At 42.7% G+C, this 26129-nt stretch overlaps 1 protein-coding gene across 1 annotated transcript in view; it reads right to left on the bottom strand.

The window, feature by feature from the left end:
* Positions 1-26129, bottom strand: part of TDRD7 (tudor domain containing 7) — a 1553655-nt gene that overhangs the window by 485921 nt on the left and 1041605 nt on the right. The window contains exon 8 of the mRNA XM_044060339.1: positions 3237-3347. Coding sequence (XP_043916274.1) covers positions 3237-3347 — 111 coding nt within the window. The remainder of the gene's footprint in view (positions 1-3236; positions 3348-26129) is intronic.

The following is a 26129-nucleotide window of genomic DNA, read 5'->3' as shown; positions in this document are numbered from 1 at the left end:
ATTAAGAGGTGCCACCCTTCATTTTGACCCCAAAACTCGGTAAAAAACGAGTAATTCGGGACGGTTGGGAGGTCTGCTCCCCCCACCCCACAAAAGGGTCCATAACCATATCAGAAGAATGTACAGCCCCTGAAATCACAGACACTCAGGTTAAAATAGCCCTCTCCAAAGCCAAAAACACAGCATCAATGGGACCAGACGGTGTCCCAGGCTGTGTCCTACACAAGCTCAAAGACGAACTAACCCTTCACCTAACCACACTGTTCAAACTCAGCCTCTCCACAGGCTACGTACCCATAGAGTGGTGCACAGCAAAGGTTATTCTGCTCCATAAAGGTGGAGCCACAACAGACCCCAGGAACTATCACCCTATAAGCCTGACTAGCTTGGTCTGCAAGGCTATGGACCGCATCATCATGGAACCCATTAACAGAGACATTGGGAACCTCCAAACACTGGACCCTACCCAGTTCGGCTTTGTTAAGGGCAGATCATGCCTCCTAAACCTGGTGAACTTTTTTGAGACAGTTACCAAGGCTATAGATAAGGGAAAGGTGGTACACAGCCTACCTATACCTCGCAAAGGCCTTAGACACCATTCCCTATTCTGGTATTATAGACAAGCTCACCAGCCTGAACATAAACCCCTATGTCACAAGATGGGTTGCCAACTGGCTCATGGACAGAACCCACATGGTAAGAGTTGTGGGAGCTAGGTCTGACTCTAAACCGGTTACAAGTGGCATTCCCCAGGGCTCAGTCCAAAGACCTCTCCTGTTCGGCATTTACGTCTCAGAAGTACAGACTAGCACAGGAGGACTATGGCTGACCAAGTTCGCAGACGACTGCAAACTAGGGGCTATAACTGACTCACCGGCTGACACAGACCTCCTCCAAAAGGGTCTCACTGAGACTGATACCTGGTGTCAAAATCATGGCTTCAAGCTAAATGCCAAAAAGTGCATAGTTATTCCCTTTGGAAAAAATAAAGTACCTACAAACTACCACACAGGTGACAGTCCCCTAAATACGGAAAACGTATTAAGGGATCTGGGGACCCAAGTAGATAGTAATCTCTCCTTTGATAATCACATTGCCAAAGTGGTTAGACAATCCTTCTATGTGGCCCACCTAATCACAAAAGGGTTTGCATCCAGATCAAAAGAGGTCATTGTGCCCCTCCACTCATCACTCATCAGACCCATCATAGAGTACAATGCCCCATTTGGGATGTACCTTACAAGACACCTGCAACAGCTGGAAAGACCACAGAAGTACCTCACCAAGAGGATCACTGGCCTCAAACAGATGCCTTATGCAGCTCGAGTGAAGAAACTCCAGCTGTACTCGTTTGCATACCACCTGCTCAGAGGTGATCGCTGCCTGACATACAAGGCCATGTCCAACACAGAATTGATGGACATGTTCCACCTAAAGAAAACCTTATCCCCTCGAGCCACACGCTCTAGGGATCTAAACCTCACCACAACAATAAATAGGACATGCTGGAGGGATAGATTCCTGTCCCAGAGACTTCCCATGCTTTGAAACAAGATTCCAATCTACATTAGGCAGAGCTCCTCGCTAGCACTCTACAAGAGAAATCTTGACGAGTGGATGGGAAACAAAGTTTACCCCAGGGATTACTTCAGTGGCTCTGCTGGACAGAGGCACAGGGAACTAATCTAAGGGGGCGGCGGAAGCCAACATATTCTGGCTAGGCTTATAAATGCCTTCGGGCAGATAGCCGAGTACCTACCTATGAACCTATCAGCATATACCCAAAGGGTGCAGTAAGAAACACATGCACACAGCCACCTTTGAAAAATAATACAGAATACAAAACCAGAAAGAACAGTAGGAAAAAACAGACTTCACTACATGCCCAAATAGAAATGCAAAAGAAAGAAAACCTTAAAATTATAAACAGGAAAAAAGAAGACAAGCAGATTCAAGGATGCAAAAGATTTCAAAGTGAAAAGACTAAAATACATTAAAAACAGATGTACCCAAAATGCAGCCTAAACTAAAAAGGCAATTACTAGAGGAATAATTAAAAACGTGAATGTGGTAGGTAATAGTAACAGCAAACTACACACAAGACAGATGTAACATACAATACGAGCAATCTCTGATTAAACAGGACATAAATTTAATGTCCAGCAGTTTACAACATACATATATACACACACACACACACACACACATGGATTCGCAAACTAACAAAGGATGGGAGCCAGCTCCACTGGAGTACAGGAATAAGCTCTTGCTACAGCCCAGGTTACAAGCTTGATTATAAGTCTCAGGTGCCCTACGGAAGGTGGGAGTAAGCTGCCACTACCTGCTGCTATTCTATAGGACAAGACAGCAGCAGTAGTGGTGCTTTGAAGAGCAGTCATTGGAGGGTAGTTCCAGTGCTGTGGGTATGTAGCACCACAGAACCAGCAAGTTGGACTGCTCCTTGTTACCCAAATGTTGCCATGAAGGAACGAATAGGCAGACTGAACAACCCAGCTTGAAATCAATCAGCTGTCAGCTTCTCCCTTAGTAATGGAATGCCTGGCAGGTGTAGCTACAGGATCCATCAGATCACTCGGGCTGGGGGAGGGCAGCAAAGGATTGAAAACATGGGTAACTGCAACCAAAAGCTTCAAACATGCCACCTTTCTATACTGAGCCTACTTCAAATAGCAAGCCAAGAAGCATGCATCTGACATATCAGAAGAGATAAATTCATCCAGTGTGAAGAGAGGACATATAAAAGAAGCAGTTCTGATAAGTCCCTCCATCATTCAGTTTAGGCTCTATTGTAGAAAATCTTCAGAAGTGGGTAATGCTGTCTGAATAAATGATCACACAGCTAAAAACTCACCTTTTTGGAACAAAGGATATAGACTGCTCATTGACTGCAGATAGTTCATTAGAATGCCACTTTATATCTAAGGAATACATTTGCAAAAAGGCTTACTTAGCAAGAAAGACTGTAAACCAAGATGAACTCTAGTAAAACTGACTCAGCTGGATGGAAACAATTAAAATGCAACTATTGCTACCAATATTTGCTACTTCAATACTACAGCACTGCCTGAAACATGGTGGATCTCAGATATCATGAAACTGAGCAAAACATTTTAAAAGAAAACTACAATACTGTCCTACAACCATTCTGTACAATGAAACCATATTACTTCAACTCATCAAATCACAAAAAAGTATAAAAGAGATGTTTAATTTACCTTTAGACTACAGTCTGAAGTATTCATCACAGTCTCTCTCAACCACAGTATAGCATTTGGTGTCCACATGCCAATAGGAAATGGCAGATCTGCCAAACAACATTTCACAGCCTAGGAAAAACAACCAATTTCAATGCATTAGTTATAACAGTCAACTTACTGTCTTCTGAATGGATTCTCGATAAATATTCAGAAGTCCTCTTTAATGAATTAAAGACTTTGCTAACAAAAGGTGAAGTACTGTCACATTTAGTAATCAATTTTCTCCCTCGGCAGACAGTATAGCAAATACATCTATCCGCAACCTCTTTTCCCATTTTGTATATGGGGTCGTGGTGTCACTTCATCAGTGACAATCATCTCGAGCCAAGGTTTACACTGCTGGGTGGGCTAGCCCTGCCACAGTAAATCATTTGTACCACTCACACACATTCTCACCTATGGGCAATTTAGATCGTCCATTCCACCTACTGCATGTCTTTGGAATATGGGAGGAAACCAGAGCACCCGGAGGAAACCCATGTGACTGCAGGGTGGACATGCAGACTCCGCATAGAAGGCACCCCAGCTGAGAATTGAACCAGAGAACCTCTTGCTATAAGGTGACAAAATAACTGCTGCATCACAGTGGCCACCCACAGTACAAAACAGAAGGAAGGGGAAACCACAACCACTCTACCAACGGTAAGGCCGTCTCAGTTTGTTGTTAATGACAACTTGAAGTATTTTTCTAACTGTTCCAGTACTGAGGTGATGTACAAGACTGTTGGTGATAAATTTGTGGGGAAGACCGATTATACAAGAATCCAGAGTAAAACAATGAATGGTCACCTGTGTTTGGTGGAAATGACAGCACTGTTATACTGACTTTCCTTGTACTACGGTGTTTCAAGAGCATGTTGCTGATACTTGGGACATTGGAAATGGACTGAATACTATAAATGAAAGTTTTAGTAATAATGCCTCATTGTCACAGTATGCTGTAGAATGTAATGATTTACCTAATGAAACATGTCTTAAGGAACTGTATAATGATTTTGATGCAAACATGGAAAAGCATTGTGCTGAAATTACACATGAGATATACTGTGATGAATCTCTGGGGAACAAACAAAATCTAGATGTACTGAGTACAACCAATGAAGGAAATGATATATTTTTACAGCATGATTTTGAGTTTAATAATGTCCCTATTGAAGCTATGTATAATGACAATAGTAATAATACAGGAAATAGAAATGACAGTAATGGAAATGTTTGTATTCTGGAATATAAGGGCCTTAAGATTTATAGCTACAGTGGAGTCATATTAAATAACACCCATGCAGAACTATTTGTAAAAGGGTTTAGTTTTATCCCTAGGAAACAGAATTATATGGTTAATACCATTTTAGATTTGAAGATGTTTGCAAGGGCCATACATTTAAAGTTGGTAACGCAGAAGGGGAGTGATGCAACTAGAGTAACCCTAAAAAGAAAAAGTACTTATAACCCCCCCCCCCATTACCACCAGTGGCCCTTTTCGAAAGACTGAACGAAATAGAATACAGGAATTTAATAGGGAATAAGACTAGACAGATTAACCAAAATTTAACAAAAGACGAACAGGCATTAACAGAGTTAATGAGGAACCAAGAAGTACGACTCATGAAGCCTGATAAGGGGGAAGGGGTAGTTGTAATGGAACATTATGACTACACCACCAGAATGATGAAATATTTGAATGACAGTTCCTACTTTAGTGCAGCATCACTGAATGAGGTTAACATCTTTAATGCTAGATTAGACATGATTTTGGAAGAACTCTTCCAGGAATATACCTTCAGTGAAGATGAGGTGAGATACTTAAAGATGAACAATCCTGTAACCCCAGCCCTCTTTGGGATCCCCAAAATTCATAAATTAGGGGATCCACCGATGAGACCCATAGTGGCAGGAGGTGGGAGTAAAACAGAATCTTTAGCAAAAATGTTAGATTTCCATTTAAAAGGATGTTTTGAGGATAAAAAACATGTCTTGAAGGACTCTTGGCATTTATTACAGTGCATGGCAAAGAATGAGTTCAAGGAAGAAGCTATTTTCTTGATTATTGATATTAAAGACCTTTTTCTTTGTACCCCACATGAAGGAGGAATGGAATATTTTCAGGAAGCACTAAGGGAAGGAACTCGATTTTCAAGGGACATGGTGTATGTCTTAGCTACTCTCATGGAATTGGTTCTGAAAAATAATTTTATGTGGTTTCAGGGGGAACATTTCAAGCAAACCCGAAGGGTAGCAATGGGTGCAGCAGTAGCCCCAATATTTGCTAATATCATTCTTTGGTATTAGGAAACCAAACTTGTGTTAAATTCAACGTTTAGGAAACACATCTTTAGATATTTGGATGATATTCTAATATTATGGGAAAGAGGAGGGGGCTTGATGAGGCATATGACTTTTTGAACTATTATCAATGCCACTACTGATTTTTTGAGCTTTACCAGTAAAACTGAGAAAGCAGCAGTTAATTATCTGGACATCCACTTATAGAAAAATAGAAGGGATGGAAGTTATGAATCATGTATATACAGGAAGCCCACCCACTTGAATAGTTATCTGCACTGAGAGTGACCACCCCTTTTGGCAAAAAAGAAATCTGATAAAGGGCCAAATGATTAGAATATCAAGACTAACAGATGACAGCAGGTTTAAAGAAAAAGTGGTAGGTGTAAAGACTATACTGTGAATAAGGGGTTACCCAACTAGTGCCCTAGAGGGACAGGAGAGTTATGTAACAAGCAGGAGAGAAGATTTTTATCCCCATTATTGAAAAAACCTGAGTTTGTTGAATGTTAAGAAGACAGAAGAGGTGACTACTTGCTGTGTGCCAACATATAATGAGGATAGTGTAGAGGTTTGTAAAATGGTGGAAAAGAACTGGAATTGTGTTTTGGGGGCATATGGGTAATAAACCAAAAATAGTTTTCAGAAGAGGACCCAACATTAAGAACTTATTTGAAAGGAAGAAAGACAAAGATAGGATTCCATTAGGTAATATGAGGAAATGCAATGGCTGCATGGAATGTAGGTACATCTATGAATGCAGGAATATACAGGAATATAGTGACAGCAGGTCACAACAGAATAATTCCAGTGACAAGGAATTATAACTGTAATACAAAAGGAGTTGTCTACGTTGCCTTGTGCCAGTCATGCTGTGTATATTGTATACGAAAAATGGAAAACAAGTTAAAAAAGCGAATTTACCAATATATTTATGGAATTAAGAGACAAGACAAAACAAATGCCTTATTTAGACGCAGCATAAACTGTAAGGATTTTTAAAAAATTCCTCTTCTGGTGTATTGGAAAAGGTAGGTAGACAGGAGAGGGGGATAATTGGTCCTGTTTTTTTAGAATATAGGGAAACACACTGGCAGGTTTTGTTGAATGCCACAGTTTTTTCTGGTATAAATGACGGGATTTCTCTAAGGAGCTTGCTTCATTTATAGGCAAATGAGATTAGATAAAAATGGTTTAAGTGGTTGAACATAGAAGCAATTAAGTTAGTATCTAATATATGTATTTGTATTTATAAATATATTTTCTTAACAGATGAAATGTTTATTATATATGTGTTTTTATAGGAGAACTATTCGTGTATTATACACATCATCATCATCATCTTCTTTCGACTGCTCCCGTTAGGGGTCGCCACAGCAGATCAACTGTTTCCATTTCTTCCTGTCCTCTGCATCTTGCTCTGTCACACCAACCACCTGTATTGTCCTCTCTCACCACATCCATAAACCTTATCTTGGGCCTCCCTCTTTTCCTGTTACCGGGCAGCTTCATCCTTAGCATCTTTTTCCCAATATACTCTGCATCCCTCCTCAGCACATGTCCAAACCAACGTAATCTTGCCTCTCTGGCTTTGTCTCCAAACCTTCCAACCTGGGCTGACCCTCTAATACACTTATTCCTAATCTTGTCCATCCTCGTCACGCTCAGTGCAAATCTTAACATCTTTAACTCTGCCACGTCAAGCTCTGACTCCTGCCTTTTTGTCAGTGCCACGGTCTCCAACCCATATAACATAGCCGGTCTCACTACCCTCTTGTATACCTTCCCTTTCACTCTTACTGGTTCTCGTCTGTCACAATTCACTCCTGACACTCTTCTCCACCTCTCTTCCACACTCACCATTACTCTGAACTGTTGATCCCAAGTACTTCAACTCATCCACCTTCACCACCTCTACTCCCTGCATCCTTACCATTCCTCTATCCTCCCTCTCATTCACACACATATATTCTTAGTCCTGCTGACCTTCATTCCTCTTCTCTCTAGAGCATATCTCCACCTCTCCAGGGTAGTCTCCACCTGTTCCCTACTCTCACTACAGATCACAATGTCATCTGCAAACATCATAGTCCACGGGGACTCCTGTCTGATCTCGTCTGTCAACCTGTCCATCACCATTGCAAATAAGAAAGGGCTCAGAGCTGATCCTTGATGTAATCCCACCTCCACCTTAAACGCATCTGTCACTCCCACCGCAGACCTCACCGCTGTCACACTACCCTCATACATATCCTGTACCTCTCTTACATACTTCTCTGACACTCCCGACTTCTTCATACAATACCACAACTCCTCTCTAGGCACCCTGTCATATGCTTTCTTTAAATCCACAAAGACACAATGCAACTCCTTCTGACCTACTCTGTACTTCTCCATCAACACTCTGAGCAAACATCGCATCTGTAGTGCTCTTTCCTGGCATGAAACCATACTGCTGATCACTAATCACCACCTCCCTTCTTAACCTAGCTTCCACTACTCTTTCCCACACATCTATATATTTTTAAAGAAAGAACATATTAATGTGTTTTTAACTTGAGAGCACACTTAACTAATTAATTCATTTAAGTTAATTGATTGTGATTAATCAATTGAATTGTATATAAAAAAGGGGGGAGTGTGTAAGGTTTTGTATCTGATGAAGTTCTGTTTGTATTGTGTGTGAATAAAGGGAACGAAAGCCCTTATAACCTTACCCTGCCTGGTGTCTGATTCTTTTCAAGAAGAAGGTATCCTGTGACATTTTTGTTGGATTATTGGCTTTTGTGTGTTTTACTATTGTGATGTTATAATAAACAAAGCATTACAAGAATAGCATGATTTATGTTAGCATCCATTGTTTAAAGGATATGAATTCAAAATTAAAATGTTTATGTATGTCATTATTTAATGACTTCAATCATCGATGATTTGCCAAGAAACACATTTTATAAGGAAAAGACCAAAAATATGATGCAAAATCTGGCGATATGAGAGGTATGGTGGAAGGAGACGGAAAGAGACTTAAGTGTGATCTGCAACTTAGCCAACAAGAAATGGAAATACGCATGTACCATGAAAGGCCAAACAGTCTATCACATTTTAATTTATTTTTATCAAAGCTCATTAACCAGAACACTGGACTGATCCAAAATGGACTAATTTCAGAAGGATAGCAATACGAAACAGGAGATGACAGCTACAAAGCCTAAAGATTCCCAATATACTAGTGGGACAAGTCAAAAAGAAAACTCAGCATATGTAAACAAAACAGTAAGTAGAAATCAGCAAAGAACACACAAAATGTACTTTGCATATGCATAAGCATGGGTAGATCAATATAAATTTCACTACAGGTGTTAAACAGAAGAGGAAAATGTTGCAAAACAAGTCTATACTTAGATTAGGCAATGGGGGGATAAACTGAAGCAGGATAACTCCCTCAACAGATTATATAATTTTTTTTATTTTTTGCACTACAGGCATAATGACGCATTTATTCCTTCACCAAAGGGAATGAGAGTCTATGGGAGGATGACATAATGGTTAAGGTATTTACCTCAATGAAACAAGGTGCAGGGTTTGATTCTCACATGGGATAGCTGGCTAGGCTTCAAATGGCCCAAAAGGGCAGTTAGCATAGTACTAATCTATGAACCTATGAACAACTAAGGCACCCAATCGGGTGGTTCAATAGATTTAATTGTTTCTTCTTCCTTTCACTTTTTTACACACCCAGAAATAACTCACGGGTGGGCATCAGCAGTGCACCACACCTCGCTTCAGCAAGGGTTTTTTTATCAGGATTGCAGCAACCGTCCATAGGCAGCACCTCACAACTGTTTCCCTGGTTTTCACTAGGGAAATTAACCAGGGTGAGTATTGCCTTATACTATCCACTTACAGCTTTGTAAGTGATTTACCATAAGAGACAGTTGAGCAATATCACTGCTGCAATCACAAGAGGGATCACACTTCTCTCTCACACCCCACGACCGGCATGTCCATCAGGAGCCTGAGCTGCTATTCAAACTTGAGTCACTTGGGCTTTATCCTTCCACACCACTGGCACAGACTATAACTATACCACTCAACTAGTCAGCTTTCAAAATCAAAGCAGGGGGCCATCAAAAAAAAAAAATCACAGGGTTGTAGAAATTTGAGATTTTGCAGGACAAAACATACCCACAGCTAGTGGAAAGGACAGAAACTTCACTTTTTGCCAAAATAAAAGCTCATTTTTGTAGCATTTGAGTTGCTTATGCTATTCCATATAACATTTGTGTGTTACAGGTACACTAACTGTATTACGTCACTATTAAAGAAAACTTAAGAACTATACTTTGTCTTAAAATGTCAGGACATTTGCCATTTATTAGTTTTTTTGCAGGACACAACTGCCCAAAGTGAGACTGTCCCTTGCAATGAAGGACAGTTGGTAACCCTAAAAAAAAAAAAATCACAGCAGACCGTCCAAAATCATAGCACTCAAAATGTGTATGGGTATAAATGCGCACCTCTGGTGGTGAAGGCACAAATGTACACATTTACCCTCTTACCATGTACAACCTATAAAATAAGAACCCTTGTGGTCCCAACAGATGCACACACTTGTATAACCCTACCAGAAAAAAAATCCTTACTGCACTGTAAAATGGTACACAGACCTGTTTTCTTGATTTGCTATACCCGGTGGTCGTAATTATAGTTTATTTAGCCGAATTTGTGTAAACTTTGAATTTGTTTTTCTGTCTACAACACGTCTGTAGAATTTTCACTTAATACATTTATCCAGAAGAAAAATAAAAGCACAGAAGACACCACAGCCTAAAACAGTGGGCTCCAAGAATTTAGCCACAGTGCCTAAAAGTGTCTAGCCTATCTGGGATATTTGAATGCGATTCCTCCCATCTCCAGAAAAAAAAAATTTTTCTCATTTTAATTTCATGACATGTAGATCCAGTTACAGCAGCATTACAAAACAGCTTTGTCACCTGACCAAAATATTGCCTAAAAGCTCTTCCATTTTTTGCATAACACGTTGCATTTTTTACAGTCCCATTTCCTTCCTGCTTATTATAACACTATAAAAGTTTTGTAGTGTATAACTACACACAGTCATCACTTATAGACACCTGTATTATGACTGTCTGCATTGTAAAAGTTTGCTTGCAATCAAACAAATGAATACATAGGTAAACATGGGCCCAGAAATAATATATCAGCTTGCTGACAGAACCATACAGTGCAATTCACTGCAATTCCCATGCCCTTTCCACCACTAATCAGGAACAAAACCCAAAATCAGGGACAGATTTTAAATATTGCTCTCATTAACTTAGAAAACTGATAGTGTAACAATTTGCCAGTATTTGTGACAACAATTTGCCAAAAATATTTGGCAAAATCTGGAACAGGGTCACTTAACAGCTATGCCCTACAAACAGACACACAACCAGCAATTACAGCCTTTTGCATGACTATGTTCATCTTAGATATCTGCTTGAGATCAGATGAGTGCATAACTACATAAATAATGGGCTAGAAATAAATTCCAGGTTGCTACCGTCATTAACTACACAGTGCTCCCTCCCCCCAGCTTCTTAGCTCAAGAAGAATCACAAAGTTGCAAAGTCAAACAGATTATATACTTAAAATGCCAGAAAGTACATAAAGTACAGTTTTGTACCTACCATAAATGCAGATGTTCGAGTGTATACACTGCAGCATTCATTACACTTGGGTTATCCTGCCGTCAGGCGGTTTCCCCAGTCGGCCTGAGTTCCAAAGTCTTGGTCCGGCGTCGGTTGTTGTTGCCTCCTCCCTGACGTCAGTGTGACAGGGGTATATAAGATGCAGCTGATGCCATTTTCTTCAGTTTTTCTTGCCCCAGATGCCAGGTGCCACCAAAAAGGTAGGCAATTCAAATTGCTAATAAAACATACATAAGAAAAGCAATCAACAATTTTCAGTTACCAGCAAATACTCCCCATAGGTAGTAAAGGGTAGAAGACATAGGTACGTACCAACAAGTAAGAGGGGAAGGAGGGAGGGTAACCTGGACTGCAGCAGTGTATACACTCGAACATCTACATTTATGGTAGGTACAAAACTGTACTATGTTCATCGTGTTACACTGCTGCAGTCATTACACTTGGGTAGAATCCCAAAGCTGAGGTAGGGTGGCTGGTTCTATAAGGCATTAGGGGTGGCTATAAGGCCCTGCAGCACTACAGTGGCAAAGACGGCTCTGGATTTAGAGTATAGAGGCAGATGGTAATGCTTGATGAAGGTATGTACAGAACTCCAAGTTGCTGCTTCCAAAATATCCTTGGTAGGTACTCCTCTGAGGTAGGCAGTTGAAGTGGCTGTTGCCCTGGTGGAGTGAGATCCAATGCTGTTAGGTACAGGTTTCCCATGGTGTGTATAGCAGAAACGTATACAGTGTCCTATCCATTTTGAAATGGTCTGTTTTGAAATGGCTTTTCCCTGTGTTCCTGCAGCATATGCTACCAATAATTGCTCAGATTTTCTGAAAGCTTTGGTTTTCTCCAAGTAGAAGCGTAACTGCCTGTGTATGTCCAAAGAATGCAGTAGTCTCTCCCCTTTAGTCTGTGGATTTGGATAAAAAGTTGGCAAATGAATAGTTTGGTTTAGAGCCACACTTGATACCACCTTTGGCATAAACGTAGGGTTAGTTCTTAAAGACACCCTGTCTTGGTGGAAAATGATGAAAGGTTCCACTGCCATTAGTGCCTGCAATTCTGAAACTCTTCATGCTGATGTTATTGCCAGGAGCAGAGCAGTTTTCCAAGAGATATATTTTAAATCTGCTGTGTTAGCAGGCTCAAAAGGAGGTAAAGTAAATTTTTCCAACATGAAGTTGAGGTGCCAAGTTGGAGTAGGTGCTCTACTGGGCGGTCTTATGTTTTTAGCCCCTCTGAGGTACTGTTTTAGCAAAGGATTAGAGAAAATTGGTGGATCCGTGTTGTAATGAGCAGAGATGGCAGAGGTGTGGATCTTGATGGATGAAAAGGAGAGGCCTTTGTCCAGCATCTCAGTTAAATATTGTAGTATCTGAGGAATATTTGGGACAAGAGGGTCAAGGCTGTGAGCCTGGTCCCAGGCACAGAATCTCTTCTATTTATCCGAATAGGCTTTCCTGGTACTAGGCCTTCTGGCCTCCAGAATGACATCCATAACAGCTTTGGAGAGAGGCATTGCTTGCTTGACTAAAGAATCTTCCATGCAGCTAGGTTTAAAGTCTTTAGCTGGCTGTGAAGTATCTGATTGTTGTGCTGAGTCAGCAGATGTGGGATTTGAGGCAATATCCAGGGTGGTCCTTGTGCTAAGTTCTTTAAGATTGGGTATCAGTGCTGGCGTGGCCAGTCTGGTGCAATCAGGATCATCTTTGGCTCTTCTTGCCTGGCTTTTACGAGTACCTTTGGAAGGAGAGGTAGTGGTAGGAAAGCATATACTTGTAGGTTTCTCCAGCTGAATGAGAGGGCATCCACTTTCCATGCTTGTGGATGGTAAGTCCTTGAGCAGACTTTCTGTAGCTGGCAGTTCATTGGGGATGCAAAAAGATCTATGTCCGGGCTCCACCATTTCTGTGTTACCATTCTGAATATTTGTGGATTCAATTCCCATTCGTGGGGATCCATGATGTTTCTGCTTAAGTCGTCTGTCAGTGTGTCTTTCTCTCCTGGCAGGAATTGTGCTTGCAGATGAACTTGATAGTTTACAGCTGTGTTCCACAAGGTCATGGCTTCTCTGCAGAGGGGATAACAGTGAGTTCCCCCTTGCTTGTTTATGTACCACATAACTGTGGTGTTGTCTGTCTTTAGTAATAGTTGTCCTGGATGCAGCAGGTCCTTGAAGGCTATAAGGGCATTTTGTACAGCTAGCATCTCATTTTGATTGATGTGAAGATGCCTTTATTCTGCGGGCCACTTGCCCTGAATACATTTTCCTGCCATGTGTGCTCCCCAGGTGTAATCCGATGCATCTGTTGTCAGTGTTTGCCTGGCTGTGAGTAGAGTAAAAGGCTGTCCCTTGTTGAGGGGACAAGCTTGAGCCTACCATCGAAACTCCTGTTGAAGGCAAGGAATTAGTGGTATAACTGTTTCCAAACTTTGACAGTGTTGTGACCAGCTTTCCTCATATGCAGTCTGGCATATGGAATTAGTAGAATGCAAGATGCCATGTAACCCAAGGCCTGCAGACGTTTTTTTGCAGGGAGTTGGGCTCTTGTTGCCATCAATTGAAAATATTGAGTCAGTTGTCCTTGCTTGTATGGTATGAGATAGCCATCTGGGCCGTTGTATTCAAGCTGGCACCCAGGAATATTATCTCTTGTGAGAGCACTAGTTTTGATTTCTTTTCGTTTACTGTGTTACCCTAGGCAACGTAATAACTTTTTTACAAACGTCAGATGCTTTAGAAGAATGTCCTTGCCCTCTGCTTGAATCAGGCAGTCGTCCAGGTACGGATAAATTTGAATTCCTTTCTGCCTGCAAAATGCAATTACTGGTGCCAGGCACTTTGTGAAGACCCTGGGCACAGTAGATAAGCCAAAGGGCAGTGCAGAGAATTGATAGTGCATTGAACCAGCTATGAATCTGAGGTATCTTCTGCAGTTCTGTCCGATAGGGACATGCAGGTATGCCTCCTTGAGGTCCAAGGTTACGAGCCAAGCTTTCTTGCCCAGCATGGGAAGAAGCTGCTGTAGTGTCAACATTTTGAATTTCGGAACATCCAGGTAAGTGTTTAGAGAAGAAATATCCAGAATGGGCCTCCAGGCTTTGTCCTTTCTGGGAACCAGTAAAATTCTTGTCCTTGCTCCTGTGGTGGTACCTTTTGAATAGCTCTCATGTCCATGAGTGCTGTTATTTGTTTTTGAGCCTCTGCCCATTGATTTGGTGGCAGATTTGGCATTCCCCTTTTAACCTTGGCAGTGTGTGAAAGTGGAACCTGTAACCTTGAGATACAATGTTGAGAACCCATTTGTCCTTGGTGATCATATGCCAATTGTGATAGAAAAGTGCCAGTTTTCCTCCCAAGGGGGCTGCCAAGAGAGAGCTGTTTGGCAGCTGTAGTGGGAAGTCATTGGGGCTGTTTTTTATATGGTTGGGGCCGGTCTTCCCCTTCTTTCTGGCCTGATGCACCCCATTGTCGAGGCCTATAAGGACCTTGTGGTTGACCTCTACCTCTTGGACGTCTGTATCTGCCCCTTTGAGGTCTTGTCTGTAACTGGAAAGGACCAATTCTTTGTTGGCCAATTTCTGCTAAATCGAGGAGGCTGAACCTGTAAGAAATCCTTCACCGTTTGCAAAGACTTTGCCTTATCCTCCATTTTCTTTAATACCTCTTCTGCCTTAACTCCAAATAACACATCCTGCTGCAAAGGTGCATCCAATAGTTTTGTTTTAACATGATCTGGTAACGTATGTTCTTTTAACCAAGCATGTCTTCTAATGACAGAACCTGTAACTGCTGCTCTACAGGAGGCCTCTAAAGACTCAAAACCACATTGCAAAGTATGTTTTCCCACTTGTTTAGCTGCATGCAGTAAATACTGCATTTCCTTAAAATTAGGAGGATCTGACTCTGGAAGCATTTTTTGTTTCAACTGAGACATCAAAAATTGCTGATATTTTAGCATGTGAAACTGGCAATTTAAGGCCCTCATTGCTAAAGTTGCAGACGTATATACTTTCTTCCATCTGTCTAATGCACTGGAATCTCTGTCAGAGGGGACTGGATTCTTTGCTGATGAGGCCTTAACCCCTTTGGGTCCCTGAGAAATAGTTTCTGGGTCAGCAACAGGACTTTTATAAAGAAATTTGTATGAGTCTGGGACTCTGTAGTATCTGTCAGGCTTAACTGGGGATGGAGGTAAAGAATCAGGATTTAAGCTGGATTCAGTATACACATCATCCACAATATCTAACACTGGCGGAATAGCAAGGGGTCTGTGTTGAGGTAAAAAAAGGAAGTCTCTGAGCCTTTTCTTGGATTCTGAGTAATCCTGGCCTTCCCAATGGAAATGCTCCTTCATGGTATGTAAGGTTTCCCCAAAGGAGTAGTCCTCAGGCGAAGAGGCTGATGGGATTGATTCCTCAGCATCAGAATTTGCATAAGAGGGTAAGGAATATCCTAGGTCTGAGGATGAATCTGAAGAGATGGACACCTGGTCGGATGAGTCATAGTCTGCATCCTGTCTAAGCCTTTTATCAGGAGGGGGATGGGACCCCCTGATCAGAGTGATTAGGTCTTCGGCCATTTTGAGCATTTGTTTCTTAGGCATGGAGGCCTGTCCTGGAGAATGCTGTATTTGCTTCTTTGTTTTTAAAGGAGGTTTAGACTTAGCAGAAGATTTAATGCTTAACTGAGTAGGTCTGAAAACACCCTCTGAAGCTGCGGGTTGTTCAGCTACTCCGGATCCCTCTGAAGGGTTAGTTTCGGTAGGCTGAAAATCTTGTGCGTCCAAAGGTCCAGCCATCTCCACGGAGTCAGAGGCGGCCTGTGGTTCTACAGAAGCGGTCGTCATGGGCTGTGAAGGCGTCTCGCTGAAAACCGGAGAACTGGCGAATGGCCTAGAAGAGGCTTCGTCGTCAGTTTTGGGCCTCGGATGCCTACCCTTGTCTTTGCGCTTTTTATGTATTCCGGTCGTCGGAAGTTCCAACGGCATGGTGTAATTGAATTTTCTGCCAAAATAATGGGCAAAATCAAACTGACGTTTAATAGTGCGCTTGTTAAACCTAGCACAAAACCGACAACCAATGACGTTGTGGTCTGGGCCTAGGCATGGGATACAATAAGAATGGAAATCTTTATGAGGTATTTGCTTCTCACAAGAAATACAGTTATTAACTTTTACTGACATCGGTCTGAGACAGGAAAAAGTTTCCCCAACGGGGTACTTAGCTTTGTAGAAGACTTCGGTTCTGGATTCGGAATGAAAATCTCAGGTGTCGGCCGACCGACACTTGCGAACTGCTTTTGCTTTGGGCACCGTGCGGCAAGAAACACTGAAGAAAATGGCGTCGACTGCATCTTATATACCCCTGTCGCACTGACGTCAGGAAGGAGGTGACAGCAACCGACGCTGGACCAACACTTTGGAACTCAGGCCGACTGGGGAACCACCTGATGGCAGGATAACCCAAGTGTAATGACTGCAGCAGTGTAACACGATGAACATCGGTACATGTCCCTCTCTTCATTGTTGCAGTGTTCATAACAACAGGGATCCCTGCCAAGGGTGGGCTGATGTCCAGCCAGTATAACAAAGCCTTTAGGTTGCCTTAAGGGATGCTATAAATCACACATGTCTGCTCCTTAGGGCATAAAGGTCACATCTGGACATACCATACTCAGAACTGAAAGCCCCAGACGGAACACCAATCCAGTACATCCAGAAGAGAAAAGGACCGGGGGAAGGAGGGAGGGAGTGAACACTGTAACAGTGAAGAGAAGGACATATATGTCCTTCCATTTCACTGCTGCAGTATTCATAACATGAGGGAGAGTGCCAAAGCTCAGGAAGAAACTTGGGAGGAGAAGGACCAGCAGAGGTCTCTAGGAACCCATGAAGGATACGGCCCTAGCAAAACCATCTCTAGTTCTGGAGACCCCATCCAACTTGTAGAGCTTGGTAAAAGTATGCACACAAGTCCAGGTAGCTGCCTCAAGAATAAAGTTAGTATCCAAACCCTTTTAAAATAAAAACACTAGAAGCCTCCACAGCCCTTGTAGAATGAGCCTTTACAGAAGGAAGGGTCTTACCATGAGAAACACAACAAAAAGAAATAGCTTTTGAAATCCAAGAAATAGTCTGCTTGGATACAGCCAATCCCAAGGACCTGGGATGAAAGGAAACAAAGACCTAATTAGATTTCCTAATAGTCTTAGTATTATCCAAATAAAATTTGAGTTGTCTATGCACATCCAACATGTGCAGCACCTTCCCACTGGCAGACTGTGGAGAAGGGAAAAAGTGGGCAAATGAATAGACTGATTAAGGGACAACTCATTCACCATCTTTGGGCATAAAAGGATTAGTATGCAAGGACACACTTTTTTCATGAAACACCAAAAGAGAAGGACAAGCCATAAGGGCTTGAAGCTCAAACACCCATCTGGCAGAAGCAAGGGATAACAAAAAAACAGTCTTCCAAGAGCAATGTTGCAAGGAAGCTGAAAGCTTCAGGCTCAAAAGGAGCCAGAGTTAATTTCTCCAAAACAAAATTAAGACCCAGGGAAGAGGAACAGGCTTCCTGGGAGGCCTAATATGAAGGATGTCTTTAAGGAATTGTTTAGCTTCAAACCTAGAAGCTAAAGGAGGAGATAAAGGCAGACAAGCAGAGGTAGCTGATAAGTGGGCCTTAAAAGAAGAATAAGCCAACCCAGCATTGAGCAATTCACAAAGTTAAGAACCAAAGGAACATCCACAGAAAGTGGATCCAGTTTGCGTGAAAGACACCAAACAGAAAACCTCTTCCATTTGGATAAGTAGGATTTCCTGGCCTCCTGCAGGACCCCAAAGCATGGGAAAAGGTGTCTATGTGGAATAAAGATCACTCACAGAGTCAGCTGAAGAGTGTACAGGTGGGGATGGATGACAGATCCCTTGTCTTGTCATGAGTAGGTCCACCCTGTGAGGCAAGTTGCGATGACTGCACTTGGCTAAATGCAGAAGAGGGAACCAATACTGTCTTAGCCAAAAGGGAGTCACCAACAAGATTTTGGAGGTATCCTGTTGAATTTCAAGCAGGACTTTTGGAATGAGAGGAAGGGGAGGGAAAGCATAAAGAAATACCCATTCCATGAAAAAGAATTCCACACCAGAGGACCTGGGACTCTGGCACAAAATAGAGGACGTTGTCTGTTCAGACTGAAGGCAAATAAATCTACTTGAGGAGTACCCCACTGATGGGACAATGTCCAGAAACACATCCCTGTGAAGCATCCATTTATGGGACTGAGTTAAAGAGCTGCTTAGTGTGTGCGTCTGCCACAATGTTTTGACCCGAGGGAATGTAAACTGCTTGAAGGTTTTGACCTGAGGGAATGTAAACTGCCTGAAGAGTCACTTAATACTGAACAGCAAGATCCCATACCAGGAGAACCATCTCGCAAAGATGAGATCTTGCCCTCCCCCCGTTTGTTTACATACTACACAACTGTGGTGTTGTCTGTAAACACCTTGAGAGGTCCTACTGAGAAACGAGAATGAAAAGCCTGAAGGGCTAGCAGAAGGGCTCTCATCTCTTTGACATTGGCATGCTCCTTCTGTTGAAGTGGAGACCACATCCCTGCACCTTTTAGTCAGCCAAAAGCTACTTCCCCTTCATCCCACCTCTGAGGCATCTGAACAGTTCCTGAGATGGAAGAGTGGAATGAAAAGGGAGCCCTGGGTTTAGAGAACACTGCTGAATCCACCAGTGAAGTTCCTTCTTTAGACAAGGAAGAGGAACTGCAAAGCCTAGAGGATTGTGCATGTTGAGGCCAAACTGATTTCAGAAACGAATGAAATTTTCTCATGTGGAGTTTGGCTTAAGGAAGCATATGGATGGTGGATGCCATAAATCCCAGAGGTCTCAAAAACTCCCCGGCTGTGATAGAGGCCAAAGGAAGAAGATTTTGAAAGAAGGAAATGAGTCAAGACCTTGGGAGGAGACAAGAGATGCCAGCACAGGCACCACCTGAATCCTGCACCCCAGAAAAAACATGGTCTTGAAGAGTCAGAAAGGATTTTTTAAGTTTATTGTGAACCCCAGACTTTGCAGAAGAGAAAAGTACAGTTTTGTACCTACCATAAATGTAGATGTTCGAGGATCCACATTGCTGCAGTCCTAACTATTGGGTAGTCCGCTGTCCAGTCGGCCCGAATACCAAAGTATATGGCTGACGTCGGTCAGGGCGCATTAGACTGACGTCAGTACGTCAGGGTACTAATGCGCATGACCGACGTCATATCCTCAGTCTTTTCTTGCCCCAGATGTCAGAAGACCCTGAAAAGATAAGGCCAAAACCAAAAACTCCAAACATACCTGCACCAAAAAATATGTACAATATATACAAAATTACCAGAATATAACCTCACCTACACAACCACCCCTAAACACAGAGGGGAAGGAGGGAGGTAATTGGACTGCAGCAATGTGGATCCTCGAACATCTACATTTATGGTAGGTACAAAACTGTACTATGTTCTTCATTCCACATTGCTGCAGTCCTAACTATTGGGTAGAATCCCAAAGCAGAGGTAAGGGAGGCTGGCAAATCATAAGGAAGCAGGAACTGACAACATGCCTTGCAAAATAGCTGTGGCAAAACCAGCCCTAGACTTAGAGTAGAGAGGAAGGTGATAATGCTTAGAGAAAGTATGCACTGAACTCCAAGTAGCTGCCTCCAAAATATCCTTAGTTGCCACCCCCCTTAGAAATGCTGTTGAAGTGGCAGTAGCCCTAGTGGAATGAGGCCTAATCCCAGCTGGAATCTCCTTGCCATGATGGGAATAACAAAATGCAATGCAAAACCCAATCCACCTAGAAATAGTTTGTTTTGACACAGGCTTGCCCTGCAAACTCAAAGCAAAAGAAACAAACAACTGCTGAGACTGCCTAAAATCCTTAGTCCTGCTCAAATAATAACGCAATTGCCTGTGTACATCTAAAGTGTGCAAAATCTTTTCCCCTTTATTTTGGGGATCTGCATAAAAAGTAGGCAAATGAATAGTTTGGTTTAAAGCCACACTAGAAACCACCTTAGGCATAAAGGAAGGATTAGTAAGATACCCTATCCTTATGAAAAATCAAAAAGGCTCTACTGCCATAAGGGCCTGCAACTCAGAAACCCTTCTTGCAGAAGTAATGGCCAACAAAAAAGCAGTCTTCCATGACAAGTATTTCAATTCAGCAGTAGCCGAGGCTCAAAAGGCTGTAGAGTAAGTTTCTCCAACACAAAATTGAGATCCCAAGCAGGAGTAGGAGCTCTACGGGGTCTTATATTCTTTGCCCCTCTAAGAAATTGCTTGAACAAAGGATGAAAACAATGGTGGGTCACAATCATAGTGAGCTGAAATTGCTGCAGCATGAATCTTAATGGAAGAGAAAGACAAACCTTTGTCCAATAACTCAGTAAGATATTGAAGAGCCACACTCAAATTAGGCTCTGAAATCTCCAAATTGTTTGCTGCACTCCAAAATAAAAATCTCTTCCATTTTTCTGTACACTTTCCTTGTACTAGGCCTTCTGGCTTCCATAATCACATTTAAAACTTGTTGAGGAAGTTGAGACCTGCTGTCTTTCAAAACAGAATATGCCAGGCTGTTAGATGAAGAGAGTGAAGCTTGACATTGAGCAGGTAACCGTCCCTCTGAGACAACAGGTGTGGAATCAAGGGTAAAGGCCATGGAGGCTTCCTTACCAGACTCCTCAGTAGTGGGTACCAGTGCTGCCGAGGCCAATCTGGAGCTATTAAAATCATCCTTGGCTTGTCTTGTCTGACCTTTAGAAGCACCTTTGGAAGAAGAGGCAGAGGTGGAAAAGCATACACATGAAGATTTTTCCAACTGAAAGAAAGAGCATCCACTTTCCAAGCTGTGTGATGAAACCTCTTTGTGCAAAACTTTGGCAGCTGATGGTTTAGTGGAGAAGCGAACAGATCTATGTCTGGAGTTCCCCATGACACTGTCAATTTCTGAAATACATGAAGATCCAGTTTCCACTCGTGGGGATCCATGATTTGTCTGCTTAACACATCTGCTAAGGAGTTCTGTGCTCCCGGCAGAAACCTTGCCTGAAGAGTTAGTTGCAAGCTGAGCGCAGTCTCCCATAAAATCATTGCTTGCCTGCACAATGGGTAAGAATGTGTTCCCCCTTGTTTGTTGATGTACCACATGACAGTTGTGTTGTCTGTTAGAATCAACACCTGTCCTGGAAGAAGTAACTCCTTGAAAGCCATTAACGCAAACTGGACTGCTAACATCTCTTTCATGTTGATATGTAGATGCTGTAGTCTGGCAGGCCACTTGTCTTGTATCCACTTTCCATTTAGATGAGCTCCCAAGCAATGTCTGAGGCATCTGTCGTTAGAATCTGACTCGCCTCTGGCCGGGTCACAGAGAGTCCCTTGTTTAGGTGACATTCCTGAGCCCACCACAAAAATTCCTTTTTGAATGCAAGGTATTATTTGAATGACAGTGTCCAAATCCTGGCAGTGCTGTGTCCATACATTTTGAGATACCATTGCAGCTTCCTCATATGCAGTTTGGCATTGGGAAGCACCAGAATACAAGATGCCATGAACCCTAAGGCTTGAAGGACTGTCCTTGCAGTCAGCCCGGACTGAAGAGATAGTTGATGGAAGTAACTGGAAAGATTCTTTTGTTTGTCCGGGGTTAAAAAGGCCATCTGGGCTGCTGTATTCAGTCTCACACCCAGAAAGCACATGTCTTGAGAGGGTACTAGACTGGACTTTATTTCGTTCACAGAATACCCTAGGCATCTTAGCACTGCTATGACATATTCCAAATGCTGTAGAAGGTTTTCCTTTTCTTGAGCCAGAATCAGGCAGTCGTCCAAGTAAGGATAGATTTGAATTCCTTTTAGCCTGAAGTAAGCTATCACTGGAGCCAGAACCTTTGTGAATACTCTGGGCAGTAGATAAGCCAAAGGGCAATGCAGAGAACTGATAATGAGAATTTCCAGCTCGAAACGCAGATACTTCCTGCAACTCAGTCTTATAGGCACATGAAGGTAAGCTTCCTTGAGATCTAAAGTTACCATCCAGTGATCTTTGCCCAACAGAGGTAAAAGCTGTTGTAACGTCAACATTTTGAACTTGGGAATGTCCAGATAAGTGTTGAGGATAGATAAATCCAAAATTGGTCTCCACGTGTTCCCCTTCTTGGTACTAGGAACAGGCGAGAATAAAATCCTAGGCCCCTTTCTGGCACAGGAACTGGCTGAATGGCCCCTATTTGGAGCAACAGAGAAATTTGCTTGTGAGCCTCTGTTCTTTGTAGAGGAGGAATGTCTGGCATGCCTTTGAAAGGAGGCAAGGTATGGAAATAAAACCTGTAACCGTGATGAATGATATCCAGAACCCATCTGTCTTGGGTAATTAAATCCCAATTTTCTTTGAAAAGAGACAGCCTTCCTCCCAAAGGTGCTGCCAGGCGAGAATGTACTGGCAGCTGAAAAGGCAGGTCATTGGGTCTGCTTACGAAAGGACTGACCCCTGCCCTCACCAAGTCTGAGCAGGGGAACTCCCTGTCCTAGGCCTAAAAGAACCTTGAGCTCTGCCCCTACCACGCCTAGACCTACCCCTAGACTGGGAATCATAAGCAGGATAAGTCCATCCCTTAGTAGGCCAATTTCTACTAAACTTTGGAGGCTGCACCTGCAAGAAATCCTTAACAGTTTGCATAGACTTAGCCTTGTCCTCCATTTTCTTTAAAACTGCTTCCACAGGCGAACCAAACAACACATCAGACTGTAAAGGAGCATCCAAAATCCTTGTTTTAACATGCTCAGCTAAATTCTGATCTCTCAACCAGGCGTGCCTCGAAGAACAGAACCAGTGGCAGCCACCCTCGAGGAGGCCTGCACAGCATCAAAACCACACTGCAAGGAATGTTTACCCACCTGTTCAGACACATGAACTAAATCCTGCAACTCTTTACACTCAATACCTTCTGCCAGAGCATCCACCTTAGATTTCAATTGTGAAAGGAGATAATTCTGATATTTTAACATGTGAAACTGACAATTCAACGCCCTCATGGCTAAAGTGGAAGAAGTATACACTTTCTTTCTCCATCTATCCAAAGCCCTTGCCTCTTTATCAGGAGGAACAGGATTTTTAACAACAGAGGCCTTCACACCTTTAGGCCCCTGAGAGACAGTTTCGGGTCTGCCCTAGGACTCTTAAAAGATACTTATGAGCTTCAGGCACCCTATAGTACCTATCCGGTTTAACTGGGGCAGGAGGCAAAGAATCAGGATTCAGGGAAGCCTCTGCAAAAACATCTTCCACCACATTCAGAACAGGAGGTATAGCTAAAGGCCTATGCTGGGGTAAAACAAGAATTCCCTAAGCCTCTTCCTTGAATCAGAGAAATCTTGACCTTCCCATTTAAAATGCTCCCTCATGGAATGCAGAGTCTCTGAAAATGAAAAATCCTCAGGAGGAGAAGCTGAAGGAGTAGAATCATCCACATCAGAATCAGAATAAGGAGGATACTCCTGCAAGTCTTCAGAAGACTCAGAAGCCTCAGAACATTGCTCAAAACTCTAAAACTCAGGTTCCACCCTAGGCCTCTTATCAGGAGGGCGCATAGCACCTCTAATCATAGTAATCAAATCCTCTGCCATTTTAAGCATATGTTTCTTAGGCAAAGACCCTGAAGCACTAGGAGAAACCCCCACTGAAGCTAAACTTGGCCTGCCTCTCAAGGAAGCCTTGGAAACAGAAGGAGGCTCTAACCACCTTAGGAAGAGAGGGAAGAACAGCCACCTGAGAAGCCCCTCAGCCTGGCCTACTTCCTGAGAGGATACATCCTGTAACAGTAAAGTCTCTCCTGAGACTCCAAAGAAACTCCTGGCAGAACCTCCGCTCCACTGAGCCTTCTAAAGAATCGACGCCTGGGACTGTCGGTTCTTCCACTCTAGGCTTTGCAGCTTTGTCCTTGCGCTTTTGGAAGCGGCGCCGGAGCATCCGACGGCATTTTATAATTACAACGCTTCCCAAAACTAACCTGGCACAGTCTAACCTTCTCTTAATAGTGCGTTTGTTAAATCTAGCACAAGAGCGGCATCCAACAACGTCGTGCTCAGGCCCTAAACAAAGTATACACAAAGTATGGTAATCCCTATGAGGTATCTGTTTCCCACAAGAAATACAGTTATTCACTTTTTCTGACATCCGGTTAAATACTGAGGCAAGAAAAAACCAAAATATTCCCCAACGGGGTACTTAGCCAACTTTGATTCGGTCTGAAACTCTGACTTCAGAAATTTTCAGAACGCCAACCTGCACTCGCAAAATTGCTTCTGCATCGGACCATGCGGCAAAAGACTGAGGATATGACGCCGGTCATGCGCATTAGTACCCTGACGTACTGACGTCAGTCTAATGCGCCCTGACCGACGTCAGCCATATACTTTGGTATTCGGGCCGACTGGACAGCGGACTACCCAATAGTTAGGACTGCAGCAATGTGGAATGAAGAACATCAGCACAATGAAGATTTTGCAAAAGGATATCTGGAGAGGATGCCTAAAACAGGAGATTGTTCAAATAAGGAAATACTTGGATCACCTGAATCCTGCAAAAAGCAATCACAGGGACTAGGTGTTTGGCGAATACCCTTGGGGAAGTAGAAAGGACAAAGGGCAAAGCTGAGGACTGAAAACACCAGGAAGCAACAGCGAAATGTAAAAAATTCCTGAAAAGGGAATGAACTGGGATATGGAGGTAACCATCCTTAAAACCAGAAAAGCCTGAGGAAGCGGCAAAGGGAACAAAGTCTGAAAGGATAACATACAAAAGGAAAGAACCTTCAGAAAAGTATTCATGTGCGAAAGATCCAGAATAGGTCTCCCAAGTTCATTCTTTCCCAGGGACCAAAAAGATTCTGGAATAAAACCCTTTCCCCCTTTGAGCAGCTGGAACCTCTTGAATAGTTCCCTGAGTCAAAAGCTTTTGAAGCACCTCTGGAAAGTAGCTTAACTGCTCTTGAGGTGGCTGAGGAATGCCCATGATTTTTTTTTTGGGGGGGGGGGGGCAAACCATGCAATACTCTTGGTGAATGATGGGAAAGAACCCAAGAATCTTGAGTTACGCTTAACCAAATAGGAAGAGACAGAGAAAGAAAAAGAGAAATAGCAATGTGGCTGGGTAGAGTCTGGTATGACAGCACCTGCTTTATCAGGAAAGGGCAGCTTCTGAACAGGAGTAAGCTGAGTAGATTTAGCTGGAGAAACCCTCTTACCACCTTTTTTACCTTTAGGACGATGATGAGACTGCCTACGAACAAAAGCTGGTTTAGTAGGGTAGTTCCTTTGGAACTTAGGCACAGGTGAAACAAAAATAAGTTTCGGATACTATAAACTTCTCGCCTTTCTTCTGCATGGACTTGAACAAATCAGCAGCAGCACCAAACATTTGTTGTTTAGTGGAGCATCCATCAACTTAACCTTAATATTATCAAGCAAAGGCTGAAGCTTTAGCCAGGAATATCTCCTCAAAACAGATCCTGAAGCAGCAGCCCTAGAGGAAGCATCTGCTGCATCATGATCGACTCAACCTTGTATTTTTACTTGAACCTCAATATATTGAAGAATAGCTACTAATTACACCTCATATTTGTACTAGTATGTGCTTTACCTTAAATGTTTTGTTATCTAATATCTGTGCTTAACATCCTACTTATCTAACCTCTTTGTTTCTCTCTCCCTTCATGCAAACAGTTGCCCTACCTGCTCGTAAGGCACTATAACTGTGGACCTAACCCTGTCCTGTTGGCCAGCAACCTTTTATCACTAACTGCCGTC

The sequence above is a fragment of the Protopterus annectens genome, chromosome 2.part0 (assembly GCF_019279795.1).
Source record: "Protopterus annectens isolate FY-2018-M chromosome 2.part0, PAN1.0, whole genome shotgun sequence".
In the NCBI taxonomy this organism is placed as follows: Eukaryota; Metazoa; Chordata; order Ceratodontiformes; family Protopteridae; genus Protopterus; species Protopterus annectens.
This window is presented reverse-complemented; position numbering and strand designations above follow the sequence as displayed.